The sequence below is a fragment of the Triplophysa dalaica genome, chromosome 19, assembly GCF_015846415.1.
Source record: "Triplophysa dalaica isolate WHDGS20190420 chromosome 19, ASM1584641v1, whole genome shotgun sequence".
NCBI classification, from domain to species: Eukaryota; Metazoa; Chordata; class Actinopteri; order Cypriniformes; family Nemacheilidae; genus Triplophysa; species Triplophysa dalaica.
In genome coordinates this window covers 3,358,173-3,370,025 of record NC_079560.1, presented here as the reverse complement: position 1 = coordinate 3,370,025, position 11,853 = coordinate 3,358,173, and the positions used below count along the sequence as shown (strand labels likewise).

Sequence of the window (11,853 nt, the reverse complement as noted above, 5' to 3'; positions counted from 1 at the left end):
ATGGTGTTTTTTCCAATATGAGATTCTAAAATATTCTGGAAAGAAATGTAATTTTATAAAAGTGAAATTTGATCATACTAAATGGACTTACATTTCCTTTTACCATCATTTACAGACCACAGTTGAAATTTATCGACCACACCTTGAAGAGATGAATTTCTCCAGTGGGATCTACATGGATCGATCGAATTCTTTTAGTTATTCATCCTGTAATGATACTGGGATGAATGAGGGCTTCGCAGTTTTCTCTGTGGTAGATATTATCACTATCCTCTTGAGTTTTCCCATCAACTCTTATGTGATATGGCTTATTCTAACAGGAACTGGAAACGGACTGGCAGCAGAAATCTTCAATCTCAATCTCGCGGTCTGTGAGATACTCTTGTGCATGGAGGCTATACTGGGTCTTCTCAGCTATGTATTTGTCATTTTCTTGAAAGTTGTGGATTTTTTCGACGGACTTGCCAACACCGGCCGTCCTCTGTTTCAGAGTCTGATCTGTGTGGAGCGTTACCTGGCAGTGGTTCATCCTGTAACCTTTCTGAAGTACAAACCTCTCAGATACAGACTGATCTGCTCTGTTATCGCCTGGGTCACGTGTCTTAGCGCCTGTGTTTTCAATTTTCTCACTTTGTATTTTTTACTTCTTCAGGTGTACTTTATTTCGTGGTTGGGGCAGTTCTTCTTCTTCCTCTCCGTTCAGTTGTTCTGTTGTCTGGCTGTTCTCAGAGCTCTGAAGCAGTCAGGACCAGGAGAGAGAGGGAGAGAGGAGGAAAACCACATGAAGAGAAGAGCGTTTCATCTCATTCTTATAACTACTGTGACCACAGTTCTAATATATGCTCCATATATTACTTTAACATTCTTTGATACGTGTACGTCAGAAAATACTCACATATTTGAATCGATGGCTTATGTTTGTTTTGTTTTTGCTGGTTTGGTGCAGCCTCTTCTATATCTCTATCGGGTGGGGAAACTGCCTTTTATTAATACGCATTAATTCTACTAAAATGAAAAAAATGACATTTTGTTGGATATGCATTTGAAGGCATTGTAAAATTGTGATATGTGCAACTCTGTGTCCAATCAGGCAAAAACTCAAATGATAAAGTTCGGAAAATGAATTTTATGACTTGTAGAAAGTGTCTAGATGTTTATCATAAATTAGTAATAATAAATGCAACTGTTTAAGGAACATTCATTTTTCACAGGAACAATGACGCATTGTAAATGAAAACAGCCTTTACCCATAAGATTTAGAGTAATTTAGCAAAATAAACTTAATGTACATGCTTTGTTTAAAAAAAAATAACATCTAAAGTCTTACTGTAATAATAATAAAAAACAAATGACGCAATAGATGACACCATTCACTTTCTTTGTGTGAACCATTGGACAATGAGGTTTTCTGGCCGTGTGTCCTGATCAACTCTTAAGTAAACGGACCAAATGTCCCCACAAATATAATAATATAATAGCAGCAAAGTTTGATCTTGTGGGGACATTTTTGGGAAATACAGCTCATAAATTCAACTAAATGCAGAAAGGTTTGTGTGATGGTAAGGTTTAGGAGTATTGGATAGGATTCACTGTTCATAGACTAAGAAATGGAGATGCCTTGCAATTGCTTACAAATCGTGTAGCCATGTTCTTGATATATTACAGTATCTGTGTTCTCCTGGGTCTTTGCAACAAATCAGGAGGTAGACTTTTTTCTAAACCTCTGTCTGTGACAAAATAGTCTGGTGTAAAACCTGCAAGAGAAGTGAAAGCATGTGGTGAAAACTATCAAAAATTCTGGTTTGTTTCAACCCATGTTTGGGTCAAATATGGACATTATATTATGTAATTGAAACCAATTGTCGTGATTATCTTTATTTTACCCAGTCTTTGGTCGAAACAAACCAGGATTTTTTCAAATGTGTAGGAACTGTTTATTAAATAAATAATTCAATTAATATTCAATAAAACTAAAAAATAATTATTATTCCATATTAGCAGATCATCATTTGTAACTATGTGTTTATAGTTACATAGTTACTTGGGTTGATACTATACGTCTATATATAAGTTATAGATGGTTTCAGTGGCAACAATATAATTTGACCTCCAGTAGCCCTTCGCATAGAATCAATTACTGTTGAGTAGTTTTTATTCTGTGTTATATAATTAACACACAATAATGTAAGTGAATATTTATATCAATTAAGTATCATATAAATTGTTATTTTATGACCAAACACAGAGCGGAAATCGACTACGGGTCAGGTGTTTGCATCTGATGAAAACTTAAATAACTACAAAACTAGACTAAATAGAAACAACCACAGATAAATTCCAAATTACATAAGAAATAAACATAAAAATAAAAAAGCAAAGCTGCAGACACTTTCACTTTACTGTCAAGTGGTTTGTCACATACACATGATATATAACATTATCACATCAAGAATGAGTATAGTGGGAGTTTTGAAACTTACCGTGCCTTTGTGATGGAATGTGTAAAAAGACTTCACGAGCTTTGTGAGCAAGCCAAAGACATGAGTTTTGCAAATCTCCACACTTTTTGGAGTTAACTCGGAAGGCGGCTTCTCTATGTTAAGTAACATCTCTCTAAACAAGCAAATACTAAACTAAACAGTATATCATTGTCCCCTAAGACCGTACTTGTATTTTATCATCTGTAGATACAAATCCTTATAGGTACAAAAGTTCTCCCAATCCATATATTTCCTATTTTATTTTTTTAATTATACTGCTGTTTTAGATTAGATTTGTTATAGTTTTAATAATTTGTCATTTAGCATGCGGTATCTGATCTAAAAATAAATAGAACAGGCAAATACATCATGAAACAACACAGCTTTCTTACAATCTAAAAAATGTGTGTTACTTCAACACATGGTTGGGTAAAAGACTGTATGGACAAACCCAACCGCTGGGTTTCAATTACCCTATTCAGGGTTGATTCAACCCATCGTTGTGTCAAATATAGACCTATATTACAATATGCAATTAAGGATGCAGCATCACTACTGTAAGCTGGATACTCCCATTAAATGTTTGCTAAGTAAATTGCAATGATGTTTAAAAAGTAATCTAAATGAACTCAGTAGAAATCACATAACTCGTCCGTCATTTTATTTGACTTTTGTACCTTAGAAAGCTATTTAAGAAACATACACTTTTAAAGGTTATTGGGTTAATCAAGAGTGTTGCATGCCATATGTGGCCAATTGATGGTCAAACATTTGTTTATCTATGTAATTGAGAGGGGTCATATCTTGATTCATTTTATTTGCATTTTCAGAACAGAGATTAGTTCAGATAATATTTAAATATGTGAATCCACAATTGGTACAAGCAAAGTGACTCAGCATAAACATGCCAACATGCAGTATGTTAAACATTTAAATAATAAAAAATCATACACAAACCATCAAAACAATGTGGGTAAGTTAATGCTTGAATGTGTACGATGTGTCTCTTTAATGCCAAAGGTAAGATTAATTAATTTACAGCTATGATGCAACAAAATATTTTTGGGACAACATGTAAAACAGCCCTTCTTTAAAACCTGCATTCAGCTCTCTGAATTTCTGCATTCTTAAACGATGGCATTTTACTGCTTTCTACTGGCTTTTCCAATTCTAGCGCTGGTTGTTGGATTTTTTATGGCTGGCTCTTCTACGTCTGATCTGCGTAAAGTTTTGATCAGGGAATCTGCAAAATATTTAAACTATAAGGTTTAATGGAAAACTACTTTTATTTGTAATAATACTTTCTTTGTTTTCATGACAGCATACACTTCAGTTAGCTTGGATTTGGGGGCAGAATGTGATTTTTACAGTAAACAATTTTTTTGTTATTCTACAATGTCATTTTCATACAATTATGTGCCTTCAACTTTTATTTTATTGAACTCTCTGGACTATTACATACTAGTTTATTATATTTTCACCTATATTTTCACCTTATTTTTGAAGATAATTTTTTTTTACAAAATGTTCTTTTTGATTTCTTGCAATGTAATGCTTTCATTAAGGTTTTCACTTTTGTTTTATCATCCATTAATAGCAGGTGTTATGCGATATCGTTATATAGGTGGTATGCGTTTATGATAAAGTATGGGATCTGTTGAGTCAATCTGGCAAAGCTCATCGAGCCAGACTTCCGAAAAAAGAAAATATGGTCTCTAATCTATCAACAATTTGTTTGAAATATTTTAGGCAAAAGAATACTGAAATTGTCATCATATTAAAAACCTTTCAATCTCCTGGCTTAAGCTAACGTTAACTTACAAGCAAAGTCAAAGTTTTTTTATAATATCGTATTCAACAATAAGTTTTCAACTGTTTAGCTTTTTTCAGAAAACTGTAACAGCAGACAGAGAGAGAGAGAGAGAGAGAGAGAGAGAGAGAGAAAGAGAGAGGTGAGAAAAATCACATTAAGAGACACATACTTTTTTATTCTTTATTCACATTTTTGTTCTTTATTTATTTCAAGGTTATTTATTAATGTAGTCCATTTTTTTCTTTTCTTTTTTGACAAATATTTGTTCAAAGAGCTGTTCATTTTTTAGCAGTGTGTTTATGGAAAAATATTTGCATGTGTTTATGTAATGATGCTTATATGTGTGAAGATAGATTCAGTCAATGTACTGAAAACTAGGCTGACTGTGCATTTACTCATCAGGTAACAAACTCCTTTCTCATATTATTTTTTCACACTAAATTGTTTTTATAACTAAAGCATGTGTATGTGTTTGAGGACTCAGACATGTGTCTAAATATCTGAATTTCAACTGAATGTGTTAAACATTCTTCCAAAATGCTAATCTTTGCTGAACGTATTCCTGGTATTGTTGGTATTGTTTTATTATTTGATCGAATTTGATTGTATTTAAATGTGAGATTCTATTAGTATTTTGTATCATATGACTGTATTACACGTTCCAATAAGTTCATGCAATAGGAATCTTGTAACTTAGTTTGGCTTCCTCCCACTAATATTTTTTCACCACAACGGCCATCTGCGGCTCATTGGGCAACAAGAATATGATTTATTTTGCTCCACTGCATTTTCTAACCATGCTTATGTCTCCCGGTAGATTACAACTGTTCAAATCTTCAACAAAAGAGTCACTGATGAACATCGGCAAGGAAAACATCACCTCATCTGAGGTTTATCCTGTCAATCTCACATCACTAGATTTGGTGTTGAGGGATCTCAAAACTTCTTTGCTGTGCTTCAATCTTCTGATCGGTCTTCCGATACACTCCTATATTTTGTGGCTTATTGTCACAGGGCGAGGAATTGCATTACAGTTCTTTAACTTTAATCTGACAGTTTGTGAGATGATTTACACTCTGGATTGTTTTGCTTATGTTGTGTTTCTAAGGTTTCCAAGTCTCTCTATATTACGGCTTATTTCACAAGGACTAGTCATCACTGGACGTTGTTTGTTTGAGTGTCTGATCTGTGTCGAACGTTACCTGGCGGTGGTTCATCCTGTAACCTTTCTGAAGTACAAACCTCTCAGATATCGAGTGATCTGCTCCGCCACTGCCTGGATCATTAGTCTCGCATCTTGTTTGTGCTGCCTTATCACTTTGATATTATTTGGCACGCTTGCATATACATGGTTCTTTTCGGTTTTCTTCCTTGTCGTCCTCTCCATCAAGTTGTTTTGCCTTTTGGCTGTTCTCAGAGTCCTGAAGCAGTCAGGACCAGGAGAGAGAGCGAAAGAGAGAGAGGAGGAAAACCACATGAAGAGAAGAGCATTTTACATAATTCTAATAACTACTGTAAACATGATAATAATGTTTGTACCTTTTATTATCACTGGATTCCTCACTGTTCTGACAAAACGGAGTAATGCAATCGGCGATTTCATAAGTCTTTCTTGTTTTATTCTGACCGCTTTTGTGCAACCTGTTCTTTATATGCACAGGGATGGAAAACTGTGACTGAGACAAAACAATGATTCACTGAACCTGTACATAACTTTTTATTTCTTATCATTCACTTTTAAACTACATCTACACTGGTCCACACATCCGTAAAGTTGATTATTATTACCAATATACGTTTTTCAAGCTTATATCAATCTCAAATGATATGTCATGTATATTTTGCATTTTTGTATTATCATCATTTGTATTTAAAATATTTCATTTAAACCTGTTAACTGTCGGAGCCCTTTTTGAGCCTACACATGAAAACGCATGTCGGAACTAAAATGGCTGTAAATCATGAATTCTTTGCAATACAGACTAACGGTTGGTCTCGCTTTTTAAAAAGAAGAGTAGCTGTTTATTGCGCACAAAAAAAAATTTAAGGTATTTTGTTAGGTTTATTGTAAAAAATGAATTAAAAAAGTTTAAGCGTTTCTTTGATTAAAAAATACTTAAAAAAAATATGGGTCGCAGAAGGATTACAAAAATCTAAGCACACTCATTACAAAAAAGAATCAATTACTCTCCCTACATAAAGTATTTAAAAAATCACCAAAGAAATCTGTATTCTAGAGTCTTAGACCTTTCCAATGATATATAGTTTGTCATGATTCGATTAGAAATTACATGCACAATATCGACACAAACTTAGATGTCCCGTATACGGAACGGGTGACAGTTAATAGGCTACCACTATAACACTTTCACTTAAAAATTGGCGTACATAAATAATGAATGGATATTTTCGTATTGCAAATGATACACTAGAATAGAAAACAAGATCCTAGAAAAAATTTGGAGGCATTCTGTCTAAATGAAGAGTTTATTTGCAAAAACAAAAAAAATATTGTGTAAAACTTCGGTGAAGGCACTAACCCATGCATCTTTTCACACAACACATAACAAACACCCTGCAACTGCCATACATTAATAAACCACAATATGTTCTGGGTGTAAAAATTATAGCTTTATTTGTTTTTTTCTTATAACGTGGGCCCTGATCATCTCTTATTATTTTTCACAGGACAAAATGCTTATATGTAAAGTAGACTTCTTTTCCTATAATGTAAGTGCAAAAAAAAGTGATCTTTATTTTAAGATATGATGTACTAGTTTAGGTGGCAAATGGTACTAATATGGGGCAGAAATTTCCTAGATTTGTTTGTCAAATTACTTTTGATTTTGCTTTTCTCCAAAAAAACAGGCTTTGTAGTTTAGATTTACATACCAGGTGGTGCCATAAAGCTGTCAGACGTCTCTAAATCATTGGTATGAAAATGTTCATAATGATAACACCTGCAGGTTAAAAAACACAGAAAGAGGATCCCACTACACATCGCAGAAAACACATTCTATATAACGAATAGCTTCTGTATTCACTATTTGCATAAGTTTTAATATGTGACGTGTGTCTTTGGAAGCATTACATATATCTTGTAACAGCTCTGAAAGACAGAGAAACAGTGCATTTTACTCTTGAGGTGACTCCTCTTCTTTTTCTGTACTATAGATTGTGTAACTGTTTTTATCTGATTAATGTGTGGGACTTGTATACGAAATTGGGTGATTTATTTTTATTGTCAAGCAAGTGCAAAATAATATAGATTTGAATGTGTATTCTTTGCTTTTTGCTCATGTTTCTCTAGACATTTTGTGAGCTTCTGTGTGGAGAAGACAAACAAAGTGGAAATGAATTTCTCTGCAGTGAACATCATCACATCTGAAGCATCCACAAACTCGACATCTAGATGTATAAACACTATAGACATTAACGTCTACGAGATCAACTTTCTGTTGGGTTTTCCAACACACTGTTATGTTTTATGGCTCATCGTCACAGGAAGAGGAAATGGAATTGCATCAGACATTTTCAATCTCAATTTCTCCATTTGTGAGATTGGTATCTCTTTGTATTGTCTGTTGTGTGTTCTTTCATGCTGGGTTTCAAGTCTCCTAACATATTTAAGGTTAAGCTTAGGACTAATTTACACCGGTCGTCCTCTGTTTCAGTGTCTGATCTGTGTCGAGCGTTTCCTGGCAGTGGTTCATCCTGTGATCTTTCTGAAGTACAAACCTCTCAGATACAGACTCATGTGTTCTGCTGTCGCCTGGTTAATCATTTTTTGCTCATGTTCCTTTATGTACAAATTGATTGAACTTAACTTTAATGTGTTAAGAGGGTTCATTTTAATGCAGTTCCTCGTCTTTCTCTCCATCCAGTTGTTCTGTTGTCAGGCTGTTCTCAGAGCTCTGAAGCAGTCAGGACCAGGAGAGAGAGAGAGAGAGGAGGAAAACCACATGAAGAAAAGAGCGTTTAATCTCATTCTAATAACTACTGTGAGCATGATTATTGTTTACGTTCCATATGTTTTATCAGTCTTTATTAGCATGCTAACAGAGCATAATATTCAACCATTGTGGACTTTAACTTTATTTTGTTTTATGCTGGCTAATTTTACACAACCTGCTCTGTTTCTGAATCGATTTATGAAATTCTCCTGCCTCTGTTCTCAATAAAATGTGATGAATAAAACATGATTACTTTACTATAAAAACGATCAATGACAATTTTTCCCCAATAATTGATTAATTATCAATTTGTACAAATTGATAACATATTGTTTGCATACATTTAATTAATCTATTCTTTGGTTATTCTGATGTCAATTTTGATATTTTATGTGTATTTGGATACATTTTGTTTACATTTAGTCATTTAGCAGATGCTTTTATCTAATGCGACTTACAAAGAGTTTATGGAGCACATAAGCAATATATCATACAGGAGCAATACTACAATAGGTGCCAATACAAAGCTACTAGTTTAAACAAAAGCTAGACCACTACCTGTTGAGAGAAAGAGAGAGTTTTAATATATATATATATATATATATAAATAATAATAATCTTCGTGAATATGTTTTTTAAATATATTACAGTATACTTAACATATCATATTTATTTATTTATTTATATATTATATATTTTAAATATATTAGCTTTTAAATCAAAAATGTCTGACAGTAGCTAATATATTTGCCTAGGTATGAGCCCTTCCAAAGAATATTTAGCAGAATTTTATGAAATGAACACAATTTGAGCAGACTGAACTGGGTAATACAATTCACTTGAAAGTAATGAAATTATTATTAACTGTTAATATTAAATTCAGATCCATTTATAATATTTTGTTAGGGTGTGAATGTGCGTCATGCAAAAAAGGACCCGTTCATCTTGGTCACAGCACATCGCCACCTTTAAACTCTGAGCAGTTTTAAGATATTGAGCTTTAAAGTTTTTGCATTCCATATGACTGACAAATCACGTTTGTTTTCTAAGTTCCAAATACACACAACATAAAATGTAAATAATGTAAATAAATTTTTCCATTCGCCTCTATACATCATTATGCCCTCCTAATCAACCCCATATGTACTAATTGGCTTCATAACATTGTCTCCTCTCCCCCAATTAACTGATGAGTGGTGGGCGTTCCAGGCAAAATGGCTGCCGTCACATCATCCAGGTGGATGCTGCACATTGGTGGTGGTTGAGGAGATTTCCCCTTCCATGCAAACCGCTTTGAGTACCCAGAAATGCAGTATATTATATGTAAATAAATTAAATAGCAAAATAATAGCAACATTTCCAAAGTGATAACGTACCTATATCATGGTACATAGCTAAATACAACTTTAACTCTTAAAGTGTACCTAACATATGTTTTTTTAGGCCCTACTTTGGTTTATGGAGTGTCCAACAACAAGTTTATGTAAATACAATGTGTAAAAACACTATAATCTCGTAATAATAGCCAGTTATTCGTGCCTTATTTCTTGACTGACTCTCAAATGATTCGTTCCACGATTCATCCGTTTAGGCCCCGCCTACCCGCTAACCTTGTGTCATGTGATTGGTCAGATGGTGTAGTCCGTTGTTGAAACGCGTTCATCATTTGTCGCAACTTGAACCCCACTACCATCATTTCAGGATTACGGTTTACATGTGGTTGGATGTCATGTATATTATATGTGAAGCTAGAGATGGCGGCAATTTTACCGTACCAATATGAGGCCGAGTCTGACGAGGAAGCATCATAAGACGCTAATCCAGTGTCAGTGGCAAATGACAACTCTTTTCATAAAAACTCCCAGTGTGACAACATGCATATCTATATAGGTGCACGTGCGGCAAATGTGTCAAAATGCAACGTTAATAGTCAGATAAACAAACTGTAACACCCCAGAAATAACGCTACATGCTAATGCTAGTGTTATATGCATGTCTGCTAAACACAGACTAAGGTACAAAAATATTTCTTGAAGTTAAGACAAAAATCAAGTCAAACTTACAGGTTGGGATTCGGTGGAGCTAACAGGTCCAAATAGAGTTGATAGTCGTTTCACATACACTGCAGTGAACGCGCCATGATTATTAAATGAAATGATGCGCGCACAGTTAAATCCTGGGGTTATACTCCTTTGGTATCGTTTGAAAAATGAATTGTTCCCTCAGACGTTCTTCGTTTGGTAGTTGAAATAAGACGGACTTAGTTTCACACCGTAGAACACAGACTCTAGACATGATACACACGCATCACAAACGAGCGACAGTGTTTGGGGGAGGAGAGATAAGTTTTCGCGTAAGTCTCAGCCAAACGTAGAAGGAGACTATGTATAGTGACGTAGATATGCGTCCACGACTCGTTTGTGTGATTCAGAGTCGACTCCCATTTTTACAAGCAAATAACTTTTTATTTATTCACCTTCGGACTTACAACTTGGCAGACAGCTTACTTTCAAATACGGCAACATAACAGACTGCACGAAATGTCATTTTCATGATGTCATGTTAGCTACTCTTTAAGTATATCACTCAATTTTAAATCAACCGCTTTGACGTGCTGAAAGAGAAAGTTTTTTTAACAAACCAATAATTCAAGTTAGTACAAAACATGTTTAGTTGACAAGTATTTCCAAGCAATTTTTCTTTTTGAGTCCTGTGAATGTTTGCATACGATATCACGTGTTTCTGTATTGATGCTCATGTTAGTCTTAGAATCAGACAGTCTGCTGAAAACCAGGCAGTCCACAGACAGAGTATTTACTCTTCAGGTAACACAATCTTTACTTTTATTGTTTTTCCGAACTGAAAAAAAAACATTTAACATTGCTGTATGGATGTAAACAATATCACTCTCGCAATGCCAAATGAGGGTGGGCTCCATCAGATTTTGTATCTTATCAAGATTGTTTCCCTTCGCTCTTTAAACATGTAATGAAGATGCTTTTTCTCACGAAATTCGACTTCAGCTGCTTACTGTAGATTTTAAAAGCTAATTCTAATTCTAATACAACAAACAACATCAATCTATAATCTGATTGTTGTACATAGATCAGTATTTATATAGCCGTACAACATGATTTGTAAAGATGCTTTTAAACAACATGTATCTTCAACTATTTTAACCAATAACTGTCAGTCTTGTGTCTCATATAAATAAATAAATAAATCTTGTTGTTTATTCTCTCCCTTGCTTACTCCAGCTTTAATCCTCCTATAGTATGTCCATGTAAACCAACAGTATAGCGTATTATCTAAATAATAAATATATGCTCTCCTAAGTCGCTTTGGATAAAAGCATCTGCCAAATGAATAAATGTAAATGTAATGTAAATGTTTCGATCTTTAATCTTTTACTAAAATACATGCTTGTGTTTATCTTCAGTAAATTAGTAGATTGAGTCAACTGAAGCAGATGAACATCTCGACGGGAACAATGTCCTCATCTGAGGCTTGTCCTTCTGCAAATCTCACATCTCAAGAGTTGTTATCCTGGAATCTCAAAAGTTATTTTCTATGTGTCAATCTACTGCTCGGACTTCCGACACAAACC

The 11,853-nt window shown here is 34.2% G+C and overlaps 1 protein-coding gene across 1 annotated transcript; it reads left to right on the top strand.

Moving 5' to 3' along the window:
• The first annotated feature begins 223 nt into the window (after positions 1-223).
• Positions 224-8,474, top strand: LOC130408187 (allatostatin-A receptor-like). Its single transcript, XM_056731669.1, has 3 exons — positions 224-532; positions 653-741; positions 7,604-8,474. The coding sequence occupies exons 1-3, from the start codon at positions 224-226 to the stop codon at positions 8,472-8,474; spliced, it is 1,269 nt and encodes a 422-aa protein (XP_056587647.1).
• Positions 8,475-11,853: the final 3,379 nt, after the last annotated feature.

Coding starts and splice junctions, on each gene's coding strand:
- LOC130408187 (XM_056731669.1), top strand. CDS start 224: ATGAATGAGGGCTTCGCAGTTTTCTCTGTGGTAGATATTATCACTATC. Junction 533..652: donor ACCTGGCAGTGGTTCATCCT/GTAACCTTTCTG, acceptor TTACTTCTTCAG/GTGTACTTTATTTCGTGGTT. Junction 742..7,603: donor GTTCTCAGAGCTCTGAAGCA/GTCAGGACCAGG, acceptor ATGTTTCTCTAG/ACATTTTGTGAGCTTCTGTG.